Here is a 26,162-nt window from a genome sequence, read left to right as displayed (position 1 = left end):
GAGGAATTGGTACTGTATTAGTCATGACAGAATCTGTATTTATTTGGAAACAGTTATATCTGGATGTGGAAAAAATATAGTTTATTCAGAGGCAGGCAATGTTGGGTGCTCAGATGGACTCATGGGCCCCTGACATAACCCCAGGGGCATCTGGGGTCCCTGGCCCTCAGGCAGGGACCGTTATTCCTTTACCCATCTGACGTGATTCCAGCTAGTGTGCATCGGGGGAGAGCATGGGTCTTGGGGTGGGCTGACCTGATATCCAAAGCTGACTCTGGGCCTTAGCAGATCTCAATCTTTCTGCAAATGTCTTAACTTCTCTGAGCCTTTCCTTACCTATGAAAATGGGGACACTATTACCTACCCTTTAAGGGTTGCTATAGACTAGCTGAAATAAGGCATGTGAAAGTAGATAGCCCAGGATCACGAGGTCAGGAGATCGAGACCATCCTGGCTAACATGGTGAAACCCCGTCTCCACTAAAAAAAATACAAAAAGTTAGCCGGGCGTGGTGGCGGGCGCCTGTAGTTCCAGCTACTCTGGAGGCTGAGGCAGGAGAATGGTGTGAACCCGGGAGGCGGAGCTTGCAGTGAGCCGAGATCACGTCACTGCCCTCCAGCTTGAGCAACAGAGTGAGACTCCTTTTCAAAATAAATAAATAAAAAAAAATAAAAAAAGAAAGTAGATAGCCCAGCAGCCTGCATGCTCAGTAGCGCACATCATAGGCGTTCAATAAATGTCAGCATCCATCTCTCTCTTTCCTTCCTTCCTTTTCTTTTTGGAACTAGTAGCAGCAGCTTTTCTGGGCTGTCATGCACAGCGATTCCTGGAAAGCTCCAAGGGTGAGACCAGCATCCAGCTGGGATTAGCTGCATTGTTTATGGCCCCTGTCCTAACCCATGGTCTCTGTACCCTCTCTAGAGAAGGTGGGTTACAGACGCCACTCATCAGTTTCACTGAGCCCTGGGCTGAACACATACCACTGTGGTGCCCGCCCTTGTAGAACTCACAGCCACTGAGGGAGACAGACATTAAATAACCAGTTACCATAAGAAGCCAGGGTAGTGACAGGGAACCCGACCCAGGCTGGGGCTAGGGGGAGGTTGTCAGGCAACGCTTCCCTGAGGAAGGGACACTGGAGCTCCAGTCTGAAGGGTGACAGGAGCTAACTAGGCCAGGAGGGCTCCAGGTGGAGGGAACAGTTTGTACAAAGGCCCTGTGCCAGGAAGGAGCCGGCTGTGTCCTGGACTCTGAAGGATGAGGCAGCTCGAATGCCAGCGTGAGGGGAAGACACAGAAGCTGCATTGCTAGAGGGTCAGGTAGGGCCAGACCATGTGGAGCTTCATGGTACAGACCCAGGTTTGGGTTTTACCTTTATCCAAGGGCCATGAGAGCCACAGGAAAGGTTTTAAGCAAGGCCTGGGGCATGTGAGCTGGTTGGTATTTTAAACATGCCTCCAAGGAGTTTTGATTTAGTGGCAAAAATGGCTGTCGGAGCCAAGTTCAGAAGCTGGTAGCAGAGAGTCTGTCTTCTCAGAATTCAAAGCTTTCAGGCCCTTCCATGTTTTACTGTGCAAATCCAGAGCACTGTGGTTGAGAGCACACCTTCAAGATTTCAGAGAATAAATGACTCATTTCTTTTCTTTTCTTTTCTTTTTTTTTTTTTTTGAGACAAAGTCTTACTCTGTCACCCAGGCTGGAATGCAGTGGCGCAATCTTGGCTCACTGCAACCTCTGTCGCCCGGGTTCAAGCAATTCTCCTGCCTCAGCCTCCCGAGTAGCTGGGATTACAGGTGCCTGCCACCATGCCAGGCTAATTTTTATATTTTTAGTAAATTCGGGGTTTCACCATCTTGGTCAGGCTGGTCTTGAACTCCTGACCTCATGATCCACCCGCCTTGGCCTCCCAAAGTGTTGGGATTACAGGTGTGAGCCACCACACCCAGCTGACTAATTTCTTTAAATTATAAAATGTATAGTTTCTTCATGGTTACTTCAAGGTCTGGACAGGAAGATGTAAGAAATCTTGTGAATGGGTCATCCTTCTGGGGAACTTCCCATCCCTCTACGCGTGTTTTTTCTGTATGTTGGTGTTAGGTCCTATATCAGTTTGCTGTAACAAGGTACACAAAACTTAATTCTTCCACAATTCTGGAGCCCAGGGGTCTGAGATGAAGATACTGCAGGGTTGGCTTCTTCTGAGGCCTCTCTCCTTGGCTTGCCAATGGCCTTCTTCTCGCTGCGTCCCTATATGGTTACCCCCGGTCTGAGTCTTTTCTGTGCCCTAATCTCTCTTTGTAAAGGCATCGGTCATATTGGATCAGGGCTCACTCTAATGCCTCATTTTAACTTCATTACCTCTTTAAAGGCCCTATCCCCACAGTAGCCCATGCCTGTAATCCCAGCACTTTGGGAGGCTGAGGCGAGTGGATCACCTGAGGTCAGGAGTTTGAGACCAGCCTGAGCAACATGGTGAAACTCTGTCTCTACTAAAAATACAAAAATTAACTGGGCATGTGTTGCACGCACCTGTAATCCCAGCTACTCGGGAGGCTGAGGCAGGAGAATTGCTTGAACCCAGGAAGTGGAGGTTGCAGTGAGCCGAGATTGTGCCATTGCACTCCAGCCTAGGTGACAGAGCAAGACTCCATCTCAAAAATAAACAAACAAAAAAAGGCCCTATCTCCAAATACGGTTTCATTCTATGGTCCTGGTGGTTAGGACCTCAGCATATGAATTTTGGGGAGACACAGTTCAGCCCACAACAGCCCCTGTCACAGCTTCCATTTAGGGCTAGATTAGAAATTACCCAGGGCCATTGTTTTGAGCTCAAAACACAAACACTGTTCAGTGTGATGGACGACCTCGTATGTCCCCAAGGTCTGACTGCACTCTCTTTAGAGAGGAACATTAGAGACAGTCACCTTCCATTGATTCCACTTGCCATTCCTTGTCCCTGTTATGGACTCCCATTGGTGGTGTTTGGGCCTCTCCACATCTGGCTTTGGTTCTCATCTCTGCCTCGGGGTACCCTCTCTGTCCCCAGGGGCTGGGCTCCTGGGGTGAGCAGCCATCCTAGCTGGGGCTCCTGGCTGAGCTGGGCTTTGCATGCCCTACCTCTTCTACAGCAGTTGCCCCTCTGTGGCCCCAAGCCCTGGGGATCTGAGAGGGAAGGAGAGGCTGGGCTGTTCATGGGGCACAAGTGTGTGTACCTCCTTTCCTGAGTCTAGGCTGAAGGTCAGTAGGTCCTCCAGGGCTGAAATCGGAGAGCCGCAGAGGCCCGCCTCTGATCCGAGTGGTTCTGACATTATCTGGGGACCCGGGGGCTTCACTGTGTTCCAGTCCAGCGCCATGAGAAGGACTCATAGAGGGTCTGACCCTGAGTCCTCGGGAAAAGGTTAAAGCCCACCTGTGAATGGAGGGTCTGATGGATGCGCTCTGTCCCTTCGGGCTCGCAGAATGTCGGCTGGTGTTTTGTTTGAGGAGACAAGGAGGTGTGTGATTCATCTGGGAACGATTCTGATCCACAATTGCTGAAATCAGTGGCAAAAATCAGTCAGCCAGAAAATCCCCACATGGAAAATTCTTCCCTCCCTGACAGTGTCAGATACATGAAGAACGACTCCATGATGATTTGTTATGAAAACGCATTGTCATAATTCTTATTAAAATTATTTACACCTGTCATCTAGAGCTCCTTTATTTTAAAATAAGAATCTTCAGTTGCTGCCTATACTCACACCCAGACGGGGGTCGTGCAGGATAATTCCCCAGGCCAGCGTCTCCCATCACCCTTCCCCATTTTTCTGCCACTGGAAACTCTGTGCTGAGCCCAGTACTGAGACCAAGGAATAAGCTGGGAGCAAAGGCCAGCTGGGCAAATGCCCACTCTCTGGACTGGGAGTCCCTTTTGTGCCACTGCAGTGTTCACAAGTCTGTGTCCTCTGCCAGGCAGAGGTTCCTGGAGGGCCAGGACCCAGGCTTAGGCATCTCTGAGTCTGGCCCTGTGCCAGCTCAGTACTCATGTGTTAAATGAATGAGTGGGTAGAGGGAGTGGATGAGACCTGGGTGCAAACAGGAGGCCATGGAAGAAAAGAGGGAGAAAGAAGAGTAAAGAAAGAATCACTCTCATTTCATTACAATTAGTGCCCAGCTCCCTCCCACATTTCCCCAGTTGAGGGGTATTACTATTTTCAGTCTGTCTATAGATTATCTAAGTAATCAATTTCTTGTTCTACCAAATATCAACAGTATCTCTTGATCCTGCACTGTGTAAGATAAGGATATTTAAATTATTCCTACTCTGCAGTTCCCCCTCCAGCCTATGGCTTCAGTCATGCATGGGTTGACTTTTAAAATGACAAAGCCGATAACATTTGTCTTCTATTTGTAAACCATACCAAGCCCTTTTTGAGACTTTTTCTAGAGATTGACTCTAAAATTTGAAGAATAGCAAATAGTGTTTTCCATTACTGGGATGATGTAGATATTGTTCACTGAAGGCCAGGGAGGCACCAGGCCTCCATCAACTTTCATGACCCTCTTGCTGGGTCATGTGGCTGTTGTTTTGGGGCTTCCTTTCTCTGCCTTCTGAGGTAGGATTCACCTTTGCTTAGAACCTATAGCTTCTTTTGTGTTTACTTCTTCCTTTTACTTCCACCCATTCTCAAGTAAATACCAAGAAGTGACAGGTGGGAGGTAAGGTTTTGAGTTCTTTTGTGTCTAAATGACTGGATTCTTCCCTTTTACCTGATTGTTGGTGTGTTGGGTTGTTAGGTTGTTTGGATTGTTGGTGTGGTGGGTTGTTGGGTTGTTGGCTTGTTTGGCTTGTTGGTGTGGTGGGTTGTTGGATCATTGGTTTAATTGTTGGTGTGGTGGGTTGTGGGATTGTTGTTTTAATCATTGTCGTAGTGGGTTGTTGGGTTGTTGGTGTGGTGGATTATTGGGTTGTTGGTTTGATTGGTGTTATGTATTGTTGGGTTGTTTGGATTGTTGGTGTGGTGGGTTGTTGGGTTGTTTTGATTGTTGGTGTGATGAGTTATTGGATTATTGTTTTGATTGTTGGTATGGTAGATTGTTGGGTTGTTTTGATTGTTGGTGTGGTGGGTTGTTGGGTTGTTGGTTTGATTGGTGTTGTGTATTGTTGGGTTGTTGTTTTGATTGTTGGTGTGATGAGTTATTGGATTATTGTTTTGATTGTTGGTGTGGTGGGTTGTTGGGTTGTTGGTTTGATTGTTGGTGTGGTGGGTTGTGGGATTGTTGGTTTGATTGTCTGGTGGGTTGGTATTTTAGGTGAAAATCATTTTCTCTTAGGATGTTGAAGACCTTCTCTACCATCTTTTAGCATCCAGGGATACATGAGAAGCGTGAGAATGGCCATTTCTTCGGAAGTATCTGTTTTTTTTTCTCTGGAATCTTTACAGTTCTGAAATGTGGAAACTTTTCATTTGGAGTTTGTGTCCAGACTCTTCAACTTTCTCTCAAATCTTTTTATATTCCTTCTTCTCTATTTTTCTCTACAATCTAAGAATCCTATACTTCTGGACTGTACCTCTAGTACTCATATCTTTTTATTGTTGTTGAGATAAGGTCTTGCTCTGTCAACCAGGCTGGAGTGCAGTGGTGTGATCATAGCTCACTGCAGCCTTGACCTCCTGGTCTCAAACAATCCTCCTGCCTCAGCCTCCTGAGTAGCTGGGACTATAGGCACATGAAACCACACCTGGCTAATGTTTTTCAAACATTTGTTTGTAGAGATAAGATCTTGTTACATTGCTCAGGCTGGTCATATCTTTTAATTTTATCTTTTTTCACTCCTCTTTTTGCTTCCACATACTAGGAAAATCCCTTGACTTCATCTTCCAGCTCTTCTGGTGAACCCCTCCCCCACAAGAGTTCTTTCTTTGTACCCTAAGTAGAATATTTTTAAGTTCTATTTTGTTCCTTCAATAGTTGTCTTTGTGGTCATTTTATCTGATGGATTATCTTGGTCTTACTTCAGGTTGACCAGGTGACCCTTGGCTATCTATCCATATTTAACCTTGAAATGAAAACTGATAGGAGTTCTGTGTCTGAAGTTGTTCACGATGCTCCTGGCCCTTTTGTTGCTAGAACAGCCAGATCTTTTAACTGCAAATGATAACTTTTTTTTTTTTTTTTTTTTTTTTAACAGAGGAACGCATAGTCTGATTCCATCTCTCCTCCCCCTCTGCTGGACATTAAGCATTTGGCTACCATGGTTTTTGGTGGGGTAGGGGGAGTGTAGGCTTGATGGCTCTGCTTACAGACTCACAACTGAGTCTCATTTTTAGGGCCATGCTCCCTCCCCATCCTCCACCCACCTCTTAGAATTTTCCATGTGCAGATTGGCTCTAGGTACTTTGGGCTGTGTCATCCTATCCTTGTGCCACTCCCTCGTACTTCCATACACTTGTTGAAATTTCTCTTCCACTGAGATGCCCTTCCCTGTCATTCTATTCATCTGTGAGCTTGTACCTTTTTTTATTCCTCTTCTGGAATGTTAGTGGTGTCTTGGGAGAAAGGAGAGAAGTGCCTGGGGTCAACCTTTCATCTTTAAAGTAAAGATGATCTCTGCATTTGTAAAGCAATTTGTAAAATCTTTTTACACGTATTATTCCGTTTGAGCTCTCTGACAACCTTTGAGATTGGAAGGGCAGCAGCCAGCCGTTATATCCATCTTACAGAAAAAACAGCTGAGTCTCAGAGAAATTAAATGACTTGCCCGAGGTTACATTGCAAGATTGGGATGGAGCCAGGATTCAAGACTGGGTGTCCAGGCCCTGACCTTGGTCCAGGGTGTGATGAGGGCATTGGAGGCAGAGAGAGTAGGGCCCAGACACTGGTAGCAGTAAAACTTGGAACCCTGCCTAGAGTGTTGCCAGGGCTGTGTTTCCAGAAGGCATTTGAAGCAGTGGCCATATAGGGGGCTGCTCTAGGGGCCTGTGGGTTGCAGAGAGTGGGGAGAGGCAGGGGGCAGTGGGTGAGCCAGGGTGTTGCTATATGATGGCACCACTCCCTCATACCCTGTGAGCTCCTGAGAGGGGAGGTTTGGGAAAGCTAGAAGGAAGGTTTGCCTTCTGTCAGCCAGGGTGGGAGGAGGAAAGCTGCCAGGCTGGTTCCTGTACCAGGGCCTTTGCACTCACTATTCTCTCTGCCTGGAATACACTTTTCCCAGATATTTGCACAGCTCGCTCCTGTGTCATTTCAGGTCTCTGTGCAAGGTTCTCCTCCTCAGGAAAGCCTTCCCTGATCACTCAATCTGAAACAGTCACTTCCCCGTCCATTTACCTTGCTTCACTTTCCTTCCCGGCACTTGCGACTTCCTGGCAAGGCATTATTTATTTATTTTCCATTTTCCTTCCCAACTGGTATGTAAGCTCCATGGAACCAAGGGGTTGTTTTGTTCACTACTGTATTTCTAGTTCCTGCCATATGGAGATACTCAACAAATAGTGAGACTTGATTTGAACTCAGATGTTTCAATTAATTCATTAACTTATTGGTATACTCAACAAATATTTACCATGCATCTGCTATGTGCCTTAGCACTTGAGTTACAGTGATGAGTGCAGGCTTGATCCCCTGCCCCCATGGTATTTACTGTCTAGTGGGGAAGATCAGCAGTCATGATAGTTCATGGATTTTACAAAAGTGCAAAGTATAGGGGGCTGTGAGTGAGCACAGTCAAGGCAGTTCAGTTTAACAATACTAATAACTTATACTTACTGGATGCTTTCTGTGTGTCAGGTGCCATGCCTAGTCTTTTATCACATCATCTTATTTAATTATTTTAACAAATCTGGGAGGGCAAGAGACTATTATTACACCCATTTTATAAATGAGAAAACTGAGGCTCAGAGAGGTTAAATAACCAGCCTGAGGCCTCATAGTTAGCAGGTATCTGAACTAAGACTTCGCTCTTAGCCCAAGTCCCACTAGTTCCAAAATCCATGTATTTAGTTACTATTTTCCATGACTTTTCCTGCAATCACCCCTGCCCCACCAGCCACTGATTCTTCCCGTAGGGGAGGCTTGCCTTGTTTGAAGACACCTCTGATTAAACGCAGGGACTCGCCTCTGCAAAATGAACCCTTTTTTAAAAAGGGCTTTTGTTTTTTCTTTTGAGATGGAGTCTTGCTCTGTCACCCAAGCTGGAGTGCAATAGCGCAATCTCGGCTCACTGCAACCTCCGCCTCCTGGGTTCAAGCGATTCTTCTGCCTCAGCCTCCTGACTAGCTGGGATTATAGGCGCGCACTGCCATGCCCGGCTAATTTTTGTATTTTTAGTGGAGACAGGGTTTCACCATGTTGGCCAGGCTGGTCTCAAACTCCTGACCTCAGGTGATCCGCCTGCCTCGGCCTCCCAAAATGCTGGGATTACAGGTGTGAGCCACTGCTCCCAGCCTAAAAAGAGTTTTTAAAGTGGGTATTTGCTTTTTTTTTTTTTTTTTTTTAAATAATGGACCCCTGTAGGAACCTGAAGAAAGCTTCAGATTCTCCCCAAAGATATGCACATGGGTGGATAGACGTGGATTTTGCCTATAACAAAATCAGGGAGTACAGGCACTTTCTTTAGCCCTTCATTACACCCCAGGGTAAGAGCCATAGTGATAGTAGTTTCTTGGTAACACTCAGCTCCTGAAGGCTGAGTGTTCCCATTTATGATAAAACCAGGACAGCTTCCTTTGAAGGGCTCCTCTCTACACCAGCACCCAAGACTAACGAGCTTCTTAGTGGTCCACAGCCAGGTGACCCCAAACAACTACAGAATGCCTGGCCCTGAAGTGGTGACTGTGCATGATCAAGAGAGATAAATCATGGTGCTGTCTTTAAGGAGTGTATGATCTGTCTACTTTTCACAGTTTTACTGTAGAATTACAATCTTTCGAACTACTCAATGGAAAAAGGATCCCATGATCCAATACTTTTCTTGGAAATTCACAATATATGAGAACATATTAAGGTATCTGAGATGTCTTGCAGTAAAGAAAAGCATTTAACTTTATTTAGCTCAGCTTTCCCCAACTGTATTTGACCATAGGATCCCCTTAAAAAAAAAAAAAAAAAAAGGTGCATAATTCTTTGCCGAAGATCTAGAGTTCATCAGGAAGGGCTCGCCCAATTGTATAATGGGTCTTGTGATCCATTACTTAAGAAGGAGTGGGTGCTGGCCTGGCTTGGGGAGCTTCCTGGATATTTCTGGATCTCACGACTCTCACCAGGCCAGAGCCTCACTGGAATCTTCAATGGCAGGGATCCTAGAGAATTCTGGACATTTCTGTAGAATAGGAGAATTACCCGCAAAACCAATAGTGAGTTAAAGGAGGAAGGAATTGGGTAGGATGCAAGGAACAATTTCTTAATTGAAATGGGGAAGGGGTAACTAAACATAGGGATAGGTAACAGAGATGCTAAAGCGTATCTGTGGCAGAGAGGGCTTGGGAATGTGGACATAGCTCTGAGATTAGGCATTGCTGAAAGAGCAGAGAAACCGATAAGAAGGGTGAGCGACTATTTGAGGTTAATGTGCATGAGGATCTCATATTGGTTACTTAGTGTTTGTGGAAATTTGTATTTTTGATTTGGCTCAGTCGTTCACTTAATAAATATTTATTGAGTATATTTTGCTAAGCACTGTTCTAGAAGCTGGGGATACAGCACTGAAACAATTATATGTATGCATAATTATAAATTAGTCAATGTAAATGTGTAAATTAAAAAGGAGTTCTTTTTGCAGGTTTCGGTCAAAGGGAGAATAATTTAGACATTCCCTTTCCTGAGAGTGCTTTAGAAAGTCATGGTGCTGAGATGTTTAAGTGCCAATCAGCATAAAGCCTGGCGGAGGGTTGTTCAGGGAGAAGGGGCAGTCTCAGGTTTCTCATCTCATCTTTTCTGTCATTTGGAAACCGTGATCTGCCCTTGAGAAGGGAGAAAGAGAAGGGCATACCCTGCTCATGAGCCCTACTGAGTGCTGAACTGTGTGGGTGTTTGATGGATGTTCCACTGGGGTCTAACTCCCTTTATAGACAGATGTTCCCAAGAGAACTATGCAGGCCCTCGGGGGTGGGCATGTGAGGAAGAAGGTTTCAAAGTTTCTGAGATTTGTTTTAATCAGTTATGGTAGGACACACGGACATGAAAATGACCATCATGAAGTAAGACGTTGTACTCACAGAGCCATAGAAACAGGAGGCACACCCTGCAGGGCAGCCCCAGGGCCAGTCAGGAGGCAGCAGTGAGGGCAAAGCGTGGGTGAGACTATTGAGGTTTTCGCGGGAAGGAATGGACAAGGCAGGGTCGGCAGGGTAGCCAGGTTTAGGATTGGCTAGTGTGAATAATTCTGGCAGGCTCTGAGGCATAGGGACTGCCTCTGGATGTCCCATACCTGGCCCTGGGATGGTTAGGATAGGGGGTGGGAGGAGGGGGATGGTGTCCTGTCAATGAGGAGGTTGAGGGTGTGGGCTCTGATTGGTTGGTTTGCACATGAAAGGCATGCTTGCAGGACAGTTGTTTGCTGACTAGGAATTAGCCAGGCACCAGGTGCCAGAGCATCAGAAATATAGAAAATAAGAAAATACCAGCTGGGCACGGTGGCTCACACCTGTAATCCCAGCACTTTGGGAGACCGAGGCGGGAGGATCCCTTGAGGTCAGGAGTTCGAAACCAGCCTGGCCAACATGGTGAAACCCCATTGCTACCAGAAAGTACAAAAATTAGCTACGCATGGTGGCGCACCTGTAGTCCCAGCTACTTGGTAGGCTGAGGCACGAGAATCACTTGAACCCCAGAGGTGGAGGTTGCAGTGAGCTGAGATTGCATGATTGCCCTCTGGCCTGAATGACAGAGTGAGACCCTGTCTCAAAAAAAAGAAAAAAGAGGCCGGGCGCAGTGGCTCACGCCTGTAATCCCAGCACTTTGGGAGGCCGAGACGGGCGGATCACGAGGTCAGGAGATCGAGACCATCCTGGCAAACACGGTGAAACTCCGTCTCTACTAAAAAAATACAAAAAACTAGCCAGGCGAGGTGGCGGGCGCCTGTAGTCCCAGCTACTTGGGAGGCTGAGGCAGGAGAATGGCGTAAACCCGGGAGGCGGAGCTTGCAGTGAGCCGATATCGCGCCACTGCACTCCAGCCTGGGCAACAGAGCAAGACTCCGTCTAAAAAAAAAAAAAAAAAGAAAAAAGAAAAGAAAAGAAAACATGGTCAATGCCAAGGGCCAGCCCTGGAACTGGACTCGGCTGTGGGAGATCAGGAGGGAGCATTTCTGGGAATGATCGCACTCTGTCCTACCTGCCCCACTCATGTACTCTTCTGTCCTCTACTCCCAAGGGTGAAGCAGTCAGAGCTGTTCGACAGATGGAAGAGCCTCCAGATGTGCAAATGGGCGATGAACATCTCTGAGGCCAACCAGTTCAAGTATCTATGATTCGTCTGTCCTCCCTTCTCCTTGTGTGGTTCTCCTCACCGCCACTTCTTCCAGTCTCCGTCATCCTGCAAGGCCCAGCTCTCAGTGGGCATCTTCCCTAGAGCAGGCCCTGACTGGGCTGAGGAATCTGGGCAGTGTGGGGGACTGATTCAACATGCAGGTTGAGGCGGGCACCTTGCCCAGGTGCCGTCTTCCACCTTCTCTCCCTCAGTCCTTGCAGCAGCCTTGCGAGGTTGGTGGTGCCATCTCCAGTACACAGCTGAGGTTCACTGAGGCTATTAGCAGGGAAGCATGTGCCAGTGGTCTCTAGCAGGCCTGTGTGAAGGCGCATTACGCATTCTCTATGGCCTCCTAGTCCTCACCTCCCCTGTCCTGGGGCAGCCACTCTGACCCAGTGACTTCTCTCCTTCTCAGAGCGCTTGAGTTCTTCCAGCCTCCATGAGACATATGAGCCCTGCTGCAGATTATTTTATAAATGCTGTCTAACCAAAATGAGCAGATCATAAACTCCCAGAGAGGTAAGAGCTGGATCTTAAAGTTCTCCTGTGGGAACTCAGCACATAATAGATGTCCAAAAATTCTTTTTGATGGATAGTAAACTTTAGGGTCTTCTCCATCTCTAAAATTCTGTGAGCTTATGGGATTATTTTAGTGCAGGTAGACCTTATTTTATGGAGTTGATGTGATCTGGCAATTTGTGTCTATACTGGATTTCAGCACTCAGGTCCAAGTTTAAATGTACTGAGGAGCTCTAAGCATGAAGGAGTCCTGCACGAGAGATTGTGAAAAGCAAAGATGACTAAGCTTTTTCTTTATAAATCGTTTGTTCCAATTTGCTGCAGCTCCAGATGAAATCTAGAGGTAGAGTAGTAGTTTTAAGAGGCGCATTTTCAGAAATGTGAATGTTTAAAGTGATAACACTTGAAGATCAGGTGCCAGAGGCCTCTGGGAGACTACAGAGACCCAGCAAAGGCCTGACAGTAGTTTGCAGAGACTCACCTATCATAAAAAACAGAACATGAGCTTGAGCAAAGTGCTGGGAGAGTAGAGAATAGATCCATAATCTGTGCTGATAATTGGTCCCTTAGAAACGTTACCGTGCACACTGCACAGAGGTGCCCCTGGGGGCGAGTGAGACCTGGCACACTGAGAGTATGGCCGATAAAACACTCAGTCTGGACCAGGTCAGTGAGAGGCAAAAGCCTGTTGTCCAGGCTTAGGACAGAATAGAAGTCTCAGCAGTAGACCAGGCGCGGTGGCTTATGCCTGTGATCCCAGCACTTTGGGAGGCTGAGGTGGGCGGATCACGAAGTCAGGAGTTTGAGATCAGCCTGGCCAACATGGTGAAACCCTGTCTGTACTAAAAATACAAAGAAATTAGCCAGGCGTGGTGGTGCACGCCTGTAGTCCCAGCTACTTGGGAGGCTGAGGCAGGAGAATCGCTTGAACCCGGGAGGTGGAGGTTGCAGTGAGCGGAGATCACACCAATGTACTCCAGCCTGGCCACAGAGCGAGACTCCATCTAAAAAAAAAAAAAGTCTCAGCAGTGGGACTCACATATCTCAGGAAACATGAAGCAACAGGGAAATTATGTGGCAAGAGAAAAACAGGGATGAGTGTGGGAGCCTTTGGCAGGGACAAGACAGCACAGTGCAGGGGTGGAGCTCTGGGCATGAGGGGTGTGGAGCAGTTTCAGGTGTGAGAAACGGCAGTGACATCAGGCTTTGCCATGCTCTAAGTGAGAAAACCTTCCAGGCTGGTCATTGCCTCCCTTTGCTCTCATTTCAAGCTCATGAAACAATGATGAGATGCTTCATTCAGGCTGGCAGGAACCTGGTGCCATGAGGGAGTGGCAGGTGGGTGTTAGAAGGCAGGCATGAGCATTCCAGTTACAGGAAAGGAATCCTGTGACTGAGGCCTTCTCCCACCCTGCTACCTACAAATAGGCATGCTGACATTCTGGTTTGTATATCAGTCGCTCATGAGCTTGGTTAGTGTGAGTCAGTCTCCCTCAATAGGAGTGCTCTTCAGTAGGCTGACAAGACTGAGCTTCTGAACTAGCAAAGCTAAAAGGCCCAGATGCTGGTTTGTAATGCCAACCCATGGCCCTGCCTTGCCAGGCCTTTGGCCTCCTCTCTGGGAAGCCTTAAGTTACATTCTGAAACCCAGCTCTCTACAGGAAATTCTGCTCTCTGTGACTGGGAGCCAGCTGGGCTTCCCAGTGAAGTACCTGCAAGAGATGAAATAATAAAAAAAAAAATTATAGGCTGGGCATGGTGGCTCACACCTGTAATCCCAGCACTTTGGGAGGCTGAGAGGCTGAAGCAGGTAGATCACCTGAGGTTAGGAGTTCGAGACCAGCCTGGCCAACATGGAGAAACCCTGACTTTACTAAAAAAAAAAAAAAAAAAAAAAAATTAGCTGGGCATGGTGGTGCATGCCTGTAATCCCAGCTACTTGGGAGGCTGTGGCAGGAGAATCGCTTGAACCCGGAAAGCGGAGATTGCAGTGAGCAGAGATCGCACCATTGCACTCCAACCTGGGTAACAGAGTAAGACCCTGTCTCAAAAAAAAAAAAAAAAGATTATAAAACCTTCCTGGCTTTGGCAAGCTGCAATCACAAATTACAGAGGATTAGAGGTAGAAGAGCCAAGCCTGCATGAAGAAAGTAGGGCCCAGAGAGAGAGAGACACCTTCCAGTAGCCTCACAACTGGTTGGGGCAGAGCAGAAGCGAGAATCCAGGCCTCTTGACACCAGGACTGCAACCCAAGTTTCTATGCCAGGCCTGGCTTGGAGCTCTTCAGAAAGCTCCTCCTCACCCTCTGTTAGTGGCCAGGACTTGGGCTCCATGGAGGAGTTACGTCAGTGCAGACAGGGGCAGCTGGGTGGGGCTTCATGGAAAGAAACCTGGCCTGGACCCTGAATGAGTGGCAGAAGGCAGGGGCCTTGGGAAAGGCGTTGAAAAGGGAGGGGACAGCATGAGCAGAGGTGCAGGGTGGGTGCGAGCCTGGGAATGAGTGGGCAGGAGAGGCCTCGGCTCCATGCAGGGTGGGGGTGAGCGTGGGGATGGGTGGGCAGGAGAGGCCTCGGCTCCACCCCTCTGTACTTCATGAGGCTGTGCTCTGCCCTGCATCATGTCTTTCCTGCCTGTCTCCCTGCCTGGCAGGTCCACTCTGTCCAGGTGCTGCAACGCCCCTGCCTTTCTCTTCACTACCCAGAAGAACACTCCCCTGGGGACAAAGCTCAAGTATGAGGTGGACACCAGCGGCATCTATCACATCAACCAGGAGATTTTCCGCATGTTTCCCAAGGTGCTGCTTTGGGCAGGGGCGGTCTGGGTGAGGCAAGGGAGCCGGCCCCTATAGCCCTCCGTGGCAATGTCCCTGGGGTTTTTCATGACTCACTCACTGTCCTCTGGACTCAGTCGTCTTGGTCCTGGTTGACCAGTTGTCTGAGGTGCAGTAGCCCACCCTCTGGGTTTCTTTGGGGGTTCTGAGAACCATGAATGCCAACTGGCCATGATTTGAGTGACTTTTGGCGAGAAAGTGACTAGAAAATTCTGGGTATTGCATTACTTGCAGAGGATATCCTGCCGATATGGGAGAGAATGACGACACATTTGTCCCCCACCTGAGGTAGGCACAAGAGCAGAAACACATGCAGAGGTTGTGAGCACAAGAAAGAGCCACCCAGTGCAGATCTAGACTCTGAAAGGTTCAGCTCACTGGATGACCGTGGGCAGATATTTTGTCTTTCAAAACCTCAGTCTTCTTATTTGTAACACTGGGGTTTGGACTATGAATAGATTTGGCTGATTGTAACAGAACATCTAAAATACCAGAGACTTAATCAAGATAGATATTTATTTTTTTCCTTTCACATAAAAGAATTCTGGAGGTAGGCGGTGCAGGGCTGGCACGGTGGCTCCCTGGTCATGGAGGACCACAAAATGAGTGAGCCACAGACCTGAATGGTTTAGTTCACTGACCTTGGCCATTGAGGACCACAGTGAGTGAGCCACAGACGTGAAATGTTCAGATCACCGATGCTGCGCACCTGCAGTCACCTGGGCTGACTGTTGGTGCAGACTCACTGTACTACTCTCAGACAAGGGGCGCTGGAACCTGCACTTTCAGCCAGTTATGGCAATTACCCAGGTGTGGTGGCGTATGGACTCTGAAGAGGAGGAAGGTTGCATGGGTGTGTTCATAACCACATCCAGGAGAGCTCTGGGCCCGGGACAGCACTTAGTGAATGTAGTTTATAGAAATTCTGAGTGGGGGCATGTGGAGGTGTTTTTGGATGAAATCTGAAGGCTTTGGCTGCCTTGCTTCTTGGCTGAGTGTGAGACAAAGCCCAGAGTTCCCTGCATTCTGTGACTGGTACCAGAGTGTATAGGTAAGACTCATGCATTCTGGGGATATAGGGGAGGAGCTGAAGGTGAGCAGGGTCAAATGTGTTCTCACTCACTGTGGCCCTAAGGGAGGATGATCTTGAGCCACCTTTACAAGGTGGGTCTTACAAGGCCTGGAACATGAGGCTGGTGACAGCAGGTGACTTGCATCTCACGCAGGTAATGCCAGTGGGTGTAACACAACTTAGTATGACATACAGATCCAAGGAGAGCCGGGGTATGGACCGCTGAAGCCCAGGGACGGACAGCAGGGCTCGCCAGACAGTCTCCAGAATGCGCCAGACAGTAACTGTTTTAGGATTTGCAGTTCATAGTCTCTCTGTCACTGCTACTCACCTCTATCATTCTAGCACAAAGCAGCCACAGACATGAGTAAACAAATGAGAGTAGCTATGTTCCAGTAACACTTTCAATCTTATTAGATGCCGAGATTCGAATTTTACATAGTTTTCATGTATCACAAAATCGTTTCTTCTTTGGGTTGTTTCCAACCACTTAAAAATATAAAATCCTTTCCTGGCTTGCAAGTTACACAAAAACAGACGGTAAAGCCAGATGTGGCCCACGGGCTGTATGTAGTTCGCTTGTCTCTGAATTAAAGCAATGCGACATAGAATCACATTTCCTGAACTTCCCTAAATATAAGTGTCTCTTTGTGTTTGTAAAAAATTCAGCTTCCCAGCCTCCTATCTGTGAGACTCTGATTCTGTGGTGCTGGGATGGAGCCCAGAAATTTATATTTTCAGAAAGTATCCCAGGTAGTTCTTAACTTACAGAAGTTTAGGAAACACCCATATAGAACATAATAAACTTTTGATGATTTTTCTGAAAATGACTGTTTTTTTTTTTCCTTTCTCTTGTACAAGTCTAATAGTGCAGTTTACTCACCCACTGGCTGTGAGATGCCCCTGTTTTCCTGCTCACTGGGCCTGTCCATCCAGAGAAAATGGACCATGAATAAGGACAGTCTCCCACAGAAGTCCCCCTTAAATTTAGCTTGATTCCTGATGGTCCCAGGGCAGCGTGATTCTCCACGAGACCCCACCTGGCTGCTGGTCCCACCTGAAGCACAGGCTGCAGGCCTGGCCCGTTTCGTGCAGGACTGCCAGTTGCTGTGTGCCAGGAGGAAAGCTGCCCAGCAGGCCCTGGGCATCAGGGATGGGAGTGGCCTTTGGGGCCATCTAATAGTAACAAAGACACTCGATCACTCTTCCCATCTGTAAAGTGGAAAGCCGCTTTCCTCCCACATTCCCCACAAGGCTGCGTCTTGGAGCCAGGAGCTAACAGGGGTAGGTGTGCTTGCAGAGGTGAGAGTCGCAGGTGGAGGCAGGGGGTGGCTTGGCTCTGACAGCTTTGCCTTTGCCTCCCCCAGGACATGCCCTACTACCGATCCCAGTTTAAGAAGTGTGCTGTGGTGGGCAACGGAGGCATCCTGAAGAACAGCCGCTGTGGGAGGGAGATTAACAGCGCCGACTTCGTCTTCCGGTAAAAGAAACCCTGGCACTGCCCTTGCCACTACCCTGTGGCCCTCCTCCTCCATATTCTTCCCCGGTGCCTCAATGCTACCGTTTAAGCAAGTAATCCCCACTCCCCACCCCTACAGACCCTCAGGTCTGGGATATCCCTTCTTCTCTCCAGCCCCAACCCTTTGGGGAAGTTGTTAAACTCCCAGGTCCTCAGTGTCCACATCTGCACAATGGGAGCTATGTTAAGAGCAAAGGGCATCACAAATTTGAAGGCACTGAGGACTCAGGAGCTTGCAGCTGTGTCCGGAGGTCCTCTGGGCGCCATCTTCTTGGGTGAGTGCTACCCTTCCAGAAGCACTGGTGGAACCAGGGCACCCTTGTGGCAGACACCAATATTGGCTTCACCCTGGCTTTAACTAAGCCAGAGACTGGTCCTTGCACTTCTTCCTTACATAAAGCCCCACTCTTATCTCTTAGTGAATCTTCATTTATATCTTTAGCCTGGGTGAAGAAGGTGGGTTGAAAATAAGAGCTTAAAGCAAAGAGACTTGGGTTGAGTCTGCAGTGGGGTCACATGAAGCATGGATCCACAATCATCGGGCCACTCAGTAGGTGTCAGGTTGGGGAGGGTAGAGCAGGTTTGGTGTGATTTGAGGTCCTAAAATAAAGGGACTCCTGCATATTTTGGGTTCTTGGATGTCCAACCCCAGCCTCTGTCTCTAGAAGAAGGAAGACTTGGACACCCTGCGTCACCTGCTGTCACAGGTGGAGTGTGAGAGACACACCTCTCTCTGTGATCTGGAGTCTGCCCACGTGTTCCCTGTGGATGCCTAGTCGAGTCCAGCATTGAAGGTTAAGCTTCCTCCAACACTGAAATCTCTGGCCCTCACTGAATCCTTAGCCCAGCCACATTCCTGCCAGGGCAGGCAGGGAAAGCCTCTTTCAAGATGGTCTTTTGGGGAGAAGCCAAGGTCTATGGGGTCTCCCTGAACTTTGATCCAGGCTCCAGCATTGCTAGGCATATGACCTCAGGAATGTCATGTCATCCTTCTGGGCCTTGTTTTCCTCATCTGCAAAATGGGGATAAGGATAGCAGCTCCATCAGTTTGGGGATTAAATGACATAATGATTGTATAACTCTTAGTACCTCCAGCACTGGACACACCATTAGAGCCCAGTTAATGCCAGCAACTGCCCTCCAGGTCCTGTTCCCTCTGGCTGGAATGCTGTCTCCCCAGCCCCTGCATCCTGCTTTGCCAACTGCCACTTGTCCTTCCAAGCTTAGCTCAAGAATCACCCACTCCTTCCCTGGCTAAACCCACTTGCACCCTCTTCTGGGCTCCCACGGAACCTGGTGTCCACCTCTCATGCGGCCTTTAACACCCAGCCGTATAACCAGGGACCCGCTGAGTGGTCTCACTCTTGCAGATCGGAAACACACAGAGAGCTTCTGTTTACAGTAACTGATATAATTGGCACAACATAACTACTCAGAAAAATGAGTCTTCAATGAAGGAATGAAGGCGTGAATGAAAGAATGGACTTAAGTGATTTTCAGGGCTAAGAAGTGGAGCATATAGTGGTTCTGTCCACAGGCTCTGAAGCTGGGGAGCCTGGTTTGAGTTAGAAAAAGCTGTGTTACTTTGCATAAGTTACCTAGCCGCTACACCTTTATCTCCTAAAATGAAAGATGAGGATGATAATAGTACCTACCCGTTGGGGTCAGTATGAGGAATAAATGAATTAATGTTTAAAATCTTCAAACAATGCGGAACACATACTAAGTTTTATTATAATGAAAATGTTATTTAAAAATATTCCTCTCATTTTACAGATGAAAAACAATTTTTTGGGAGGGGATGATATTCCTTGCTAGGGTCATGGGGCTAGTCATAGCCAGAAATGGGATACAGTTCTGGTCTTGCATTCTTTCTGTGATATCACATCATTTCCCTAGCTCAATCATATGACAGTAAGCATCTCCCTCAAAGGGGCTAGTCTCTTGTCCCACCACCTAAGATCTGTTAAGATCTGTGAGAGCACACAGTTGTGTTTGCTAGTTTTGGAAATGCTGTGGGCCCTTCCGTTCTCATCGTCATCATCGTCAGAGCAGTGCAGCAGCAGCAAAGCCTTGCTGGGTGCTTGTATGTGCATGCCAAGATGCCCTGAGACTCCATCCTGTTCTAGGCATGTCCGTACTGGATGCTATTGTACTGGGAACGAGACCTGGGCTTGGAGTCAGGCCCATCCTCCACCCTGCCTTGACCCTCTGAATGCCTAGTTTCTCATTTGCAACACAGGGAGCCTAATATCTGCCACTTGAGGTTATTGATGTCTCATATAATCCCATGCAAGTTCCTGGCATGCCACAGATGCTCAAAAAAAAATGGCAATTGACTGTAGACACCCCCGACTCCCCCGCTCAATCTTTAGCGATAATGTAAAACCTGCCTTTCATAGTGGTCTGATAGACAGGGGTGTGGTTGGATCATAAAGTAGGTGAAAGTCATGGTCCTGTTATAGAGGGTTATAGAGGGTTATAGAGGGTTATATATAACCCTCTATAGAGGGTTTAGAGGGTTATAGAGGGTTATAGAGGGTTCTTCTGCACAGTTATTCCTTAAACCCATGGCTTCCCCTTGATGAAGGGCCACATTCTTCACATGGCCCACCATCCCTTATAGTCTGGCCCCTTCTTCCCTCTCTGCCCTCAGCTTGTACCATTCCCACCTTGCCTGTGCTCCAGTCACCAGGCCACAGTCACTCCTGGGTGCTTCATGTTCTTATCTACCACAGGACCTTTGCACAGGACCTATGTCTGGAATGCTCATGAGTTCCATGTTCACCCAGCTAACACCTGCTTATTTCAAAATTTATTATTCATCCATTCATTATGTAGTATTTGATGTGAAGAATATTTGCACCACCTAAGTATGAAGCAAAACAATAAAATGAATATTTGTAGAACGACCACTTGATTTTAGAAGTTGAATGTTTATATGGAGCCTTTGTATCAACTGATGTGCTCCTTCTCATTCTACCTCTGTTTTCCCCCAACAGGTGTAGCTACCCTGAATTGAGTACTTAATCATTCCCTCATTGTTAAAAATTGTTTTGTCATATGTAGATGTACCCCTGAACAATGTATTGTTAAACTATGCTTGTTTGGGGCTGTATTCGTTTCCTATTGCTGCTATAAAAAAATACTACCAAATTAGTGGTTTAAACAACACAGATTTTATTATCTTACAGTCTTGGAGGTCAGAAGTCTCACTGGACTAAAATCAAGGTGTCTGCAGAACTGCATTCCCTTCTGGAGGCTCTCAGGGAGAATTTGTTTCCTTTTTCAGCTCCTGGGAGCTCCTTGTATTCCTTGGCTCATGGCAGAGCCCACAGTGGAGTATCTATCTTCCAGTCTCTTTCTCTGACTCCAATTCTGTTGCCACATATTTTCTTCTTCTCCCTGGTTGTCATATCACCTCTTATAAAGACACTTGTGATGACACTGGACTCCCCCAGATAACTCAGGGCAGTGACTCCATCTCAAGATCCTAAACTTAAATGCAGCTGCAGAGTCCCTTCTGCCACGTAAGGCTGCATAGTCACAGGTTCCAGGGATTAGGACGTGGACACCTTTGGGGGCTATTACTCTTCCTACTATGGGGCTTTCTACAAATGGTGGTGACTTGCTTTTGCATGCAATATGTGTTGCATTTCTAAGATGCATCTTTGAATATATCCCATGTTTATTTAGCCCTTCTCCTGCCACAGGACTTTTGCTCACTTCCTCCTTCAGACCTCAGCTCAAGCATTGCTTCCTCAGGGAAGCCTTGGCTCTCTAAAAAAGGAGATGCTCCCCTGCCACCTGTCCTCTGAGAGCCATAATCCCATCCTCCAGAGGTCCAGGGACTATCCAAGCTTGTAACTGCATTTTACATCTGGTGGTTTATCTGCCCCATGTGTCTGGAACTTCAGCAAGGCCTGTTGGCTGTCCCAGTGCCTGATAAGGAGCAGAAGAACGACTGTCTTACCACCTGGCCACAGAGAACCCGCCTAGCTGGTTGCTGTTGCATCCCTCTGCCCATATGATCACCATCCCTCCCTTCCCCTTGGGCCTTCCCCAGCCTGACCTATTGAATGACTGATGACCTTGGGCTGCCTCTTCTCCTCTGCAGGTGCAACCTGCCCCCCATCTCAGAGAAGTATACCATGGATGTGGGGGTGAAGACGGATGTGGTCACTGTGAACCCCAGCATCATCACAGAGAGGTCAGTGGCCCTCTTTCTAGAGCTGCACTGTCCAAAATGGTAGCCAATAGTCACATGCAGCTACTGGGCACTGGAAGTGTGTCTAGTCCAGATGGAGATGTGCTGGCTATGAGTGTAAAACACACACTGGGTTTCAAAGACTTAATACAAAAACAGGATAACGTCTAATTAACTTGTATTAATTACATGTTGAAGTAATAGTATTTTCGAAATAGTGGGTTAAAGAAAATATAAAAACTTCACCCATTTCTATTTTTTCACATGTGCTTACTCGGACATGGTTAAATTCCATATGTGGCCTGCATTATTTCTTTTGGACAGTGCTGGTCTACACTGCCTTCACCTAGAGATGGGCGGGACAGCTTTCCAGGGTGTGACCAGGGCAGGCAGCTCCCTACTTGGCTGTGTCCAGATGGTACTGGGGAGAAGCTCACACTGAGATCTCAGCTCCCCTCCTGGCTCCCCTCTTCTCATCTCCCACTGTCCCCTCCTCTTACATGTCCTCTGACTTGGTTGGTGTGACTATGCCCAGGGCTAGGGTTTCAACACTTCCCCTAAAACCTTCCAGATGAACTTTCACAGATGAACTGCATGCTGCAGGTGTACGAGAATGCATCGGTGCTGCTGCCCACCTTCTACAACACGCGCAACACGGATGTGTCCATCCATGTCAAGTACATGCTGGATGACTTTGAGTCACCCAAGCTGTCTACTACTTCCACCCGCAGTACCTGGTCAGTGTGTTGCGCTACTGGCTTAGCCTGGGGGTGTGCGCCAAGCACATCAGCACTGGCCTCATTCTGGCCACTGCGGCACTGGAGCTCTATAGGGTTCATCTGGACGGTTTTAGGGGAATTGTTGAAATGCTAGCCCTGGGCATAGTCACACCAACCAGGTCAGAGGACATGTAAGAGGAGGGGACAGTGGGAGATGAGAGGAGGGGGTCATTGAATTGGATCAGATGCCCAGGGAACAGCTGTTTAAGGGGTGGGAAGAGACAGAAAGGTCACCGAGTGAAGGAGTGCTCAGCGATGAGAGAGAGGGCCCAAGAGGGAAGGCTGCTTAATGTAAAGAAATGGGGCCAGGCATGGTGGCTCATGCCTATAACCACAGCGCTTTGGGAGGCTGAGGCCAGAGTGTGGCTTGCAGCCAGGAGTTGGAGACCAGCTTGGGCAACATCGCAAGTCCCTGGTCTCTACAAAAAATTAAAATAAAAAAAAAAATAGTCAAGTATTGTGATGCACACCTGTAGTCTCAGCTACTCAGGAGGCTGAGGTGGGGGGATTGTTTGAGCCCAGGATTTCAAGGCTGCAATGAGCTATGCTTGCACCACTGCACTCCAGCCTGCATGACAGAGCAAGACCCTGTGTCTAAAAACAACACACTAGTGTGTGAGAGATAAACGCAGGCTGCAGGAGAAGAAGCTTCTGAGCCAGGACAGGCAGCCGCATTTGGGATTCGTTCCTGGGGATCTTGAGGATGACAGTACAGGTGAATGGAGTGAGGCCTCTAGAGCAAGCCTCCACTCCGGCAACCACTTCCCTGATGAGCCTCCCTTGGGCCACCCTCATCCTTTTGGTTTCAGCATTGCCCTGCTCCCTGCAGCCACACCCTGGATATCTGTCCCTTTGGATCCCAACTGCCCTCTCCTGCACCCACTTACAAAAACTCTGCTGCCCCTGAGAGAGGTCTCATCTTCATCTGCACAGGTGCGTGAGGTGTCAGGAGGCAGGTGGCCTTATAAGTCCCTTCTGTCCTTTGTAAAGCCCCAGGGTGCAAGGAGTGGGGAAGCGAGGGACGTGGGGGCACGAAGGAGTGGGCGCTCACCTCTCACTCGCGCCCTGCGCAGGTTCCACAAGCTGGAGAAGTGGCGGCGGCCGTTCTACCGCGTGCTGCAGGTGTACGAGAACGCGTCGGTGCTGCTGCCCGCCTTCTACAACACGCGCAACACCGACGTGTCCATCCGCGTCAAGTATGTGCTGGACGACTTCGAGTCGCCGCAGGCTGTCTACTACTTCCACCCACAGTACCTGGTCAACGTGTCGCGCTACTGGCTCAGCCTGGGCGTGCGCGCCAAGCGCATCAGCACTGGCCTCATTCTGGCCACCGCGGCGCTGGAGCTCTGTGAGGAGGTGCACCTTTTCGGCTTCTGGGCCTTCCCCATGAACCCCTCGGGCCTCTACATCACTCACCACTACTATGACAACGTCAAGCCGCGTCCCGGCTTCCACGCCATGCCCTCCGAGATCTTCAACTTCCTGCACTTGCACAGCCGAGGCATCCTCCGCGTGCACACGGGCACCTGCAGCTGCTGCTGATGGCGGCTCACCAGGCTGCCCGGCAAGCGGCGCATTCTCTCCTGCTGTCCCTCCCGGTTGAACTGGGAGTCCCGAACCGGGCAGCGTGGGGACCTGGCGTTCAGACTGTCTCTCCCTCCGTAGTTCAGTTCTGTACTTGGATACTGGGGTGGGGAGGCAAGTTTGGGAACCGGGGCAGAGTCAGCTCTGTGCTGAGCCTCCTGGCCCGGCCCCCACCGGTGCATCCGCCCAGTGCCTCCACCTGCCCTGGCTAGCATGCTGCTGGACCACACCCCAAGATCAGGGGCCCTGGGGACTGCAAGTGAATAAAGCACATTTCCACCCAATTTTGTCATCCGAGAGGGAGCACAAACTGCAGACCCTTGTTGCAGCTGAAGGAAGGCCCTACAGAGAATGAAATCCAGGGCAGAGACAGTACACTTCACAGGACACTTGAGCACAGTCAAGATTTTATTCACACTTTTGGTTCCTGAGTTTTATATCGAAGACTCAGCTATGAATTGCTGTTTAAATCTCAGAGCTTAGAGGCCAACCCAGTGACTAGACCTTCCAGTGAAGAAAGTGATCTCAAGAGGTCCAGGGACTTCACAGCCAAGCCACACCACCTGACACGTTCTTCCATGACACAGAGAGATCTAACGCAAGGCCTGGGTTATGTCTTGGTTGAGACATCACCTGAGAAGCACCACATCCTTTCAGACACATCCTCGGACACACACGCAGTCTTGGTGCCCCCAGATTCAATCCTACGTTAGTTCTTTTGATGAGAAGGAAATAAATCAAACCAGCCACTTGCACTATGGCTTCCAAGCCAATGTTATTGACTCAATAAGTGCTTAGCGATTGACTTCCTCTTCTGTCTCCCTATTTTCAGCTCCATTTAAACCAGGAGTTATGTACAAAGACCTCTTCCTCTCATGTCTCTGAATCCTGCAGAATCCTGCTGTATCATGTTCCTCAGTCGGAACCATAGGCTCTGGGCTGGAAAGCACTGACATGTCAGGTGGTGAGCTTAGCAGAGAGAAGCGAGTTGTGGCCTCCGACACCAGCATCACTGAGGCTTCTGCTGGGAAGACGGGACTTCTCACAGCCAAGCCTGGGCTTGGGGCAGTCAGTCGGGCTTAGGCAGAGAGGGGTTCACATGTCATTTCACACATGAAATTAATTCCCTTTGCTTCTCCCTATGGTGTTTCCACCATAAATGGGACGGTGTCTAAGAGACACTTGGTGAACTGCCTTAGAACTTAGCTTTGTGGAACTATAGGATGTGAGTGCTGGGAGGAGGACTTCAGCCCACCTGCCTGGCTACCTGTCTCCCTCCCTCCTTCCTTTCTACCTCCCTCACTTCCTTTTTTCTTCCTCCCCTTAAACATTTCTGGAAAGCCTATTCTGCTGTGGTCTGTGATGGGACTTAGGAAGACATGAAGATAAACAAAGGCATTATCTGTATCTTCTGGGGATGCAGGGCCCAGAGACTATAGGCCCAGTCCCACGTGCTGGGTGCTCTGGGAGGGTTAGGAGCAGTGAGAATATAGCAGGGAGTGGGATCTGCTATCCAATCACCTCATTTGACAGGCCCCTTGGCTGAGCCAGTCAGGGACGAGGAGAGCACAGGCTTTACCCCAGGCCTCCAGGCTCCTGATCCAGGGCTCCATTCTTGGCCAAACCTTTGTGTCTTGGCTTGTGCTTCCTGTGGTGGGTTGTTGTGGAGGCTGTGCCCTGTACACAACACTGTTCTCAACGCTGACTCTCACCTGCATTGTGAGCTCTGGTCCTGGTTGGGAAAACCTCAGGTGGCTCCGAGTCTCAGTCTGTTTAGCCAAGGGGATGAAATGAGCCCAAACACCTGCTAAACCGGGAAGAACTGCAAAGGACAGTGGATGGTTATTAACTTTCTTGAGCTCTGCCTATTTCTCCCAGGGAGGGAATTTCTGGGAAAGATTCCAGTTAACTGAGATTTCTAGCCACTGCATGGTTAATTGAACCCAGTTCTTGAAACCATGGCATATAAAAACTAGAAGGTTCTTAAAGACCATTGTGTTCCACTTAAGGAAGCAGGCCCAGAGCAAATATGTGACCTGGGTCAAGTCACGCCTGGGGCTTTACTGCATGCCTATTGTGGACAGAGCCCTCTACTGGAAGCCCTCTGGGTACTACTTATGTTCCAGATGGGCAGTGTTTGGGGGAGGCTCCCTGGTGACACAGACATCAGGATTCCCACAGCCGAGGGTGCTGCAGGTTGGAATCTT

General features: G+C 48.6%; 1 protein-coding gene across 1 annotated transcript in view; it reads left to right on the top strand.

Annotated features, from left to right (window-relative positions):
• Positions 1-24,834, top strand: part of ST8SIA5 (ST8 alpha-N-acetyl-neuraminide alpha-2,8-sialyltransferase 5) — an 88,098-nt gene extending 63,264 nt beyond the window's left edge. The window contains exons 3-7 of the mRNA XM_010386812.2: positions 11,350-11,436; positions 14,614-14,758; positions 17,234-17,346; positions 21,503-21,595; positions 23,445-24,834. Of these exons, the coding sequence (XP_010385114.1) occupies positions 11,350-11,436; positions 14,614-14,758; positions 17,234-17,346; positions 21,503-21,595; positions 23,445-23,913 (907 nt within the window). The 3' untranslated portion in view covers positions 23,914-24,834. The remainder of the gene's footprint in view (positions 1-11,349; positions 11,437-14,613; positions 14,759-17,233; positions 17,347-21,502; positions 21,596-23,444) is intronic.
• The last annotated feature ends 1,328 nt before the right edge of the window (positions 24,835-26,162 follow it).

Source organism: Rhinopithecus roxellana, chromosome 21 (assembly GCF_007565055.1).
Source record: "Rhinopithecus roxellana isolate Shanxi Qingling chromosome 21, ASM756505v1, whole genome shotgun sequence".
Lineage (NCBI taxonomy): Eukaryota > Metazoa > Chordata > Mammalia > Primates > Cercopithecidae > Rhinopithecus > Rhinopithecus roxellana.
Note: the sequence above shows the minus strand (reverse complement) of the source record. Positions and strands in the feature narration are given on the sequence as shown.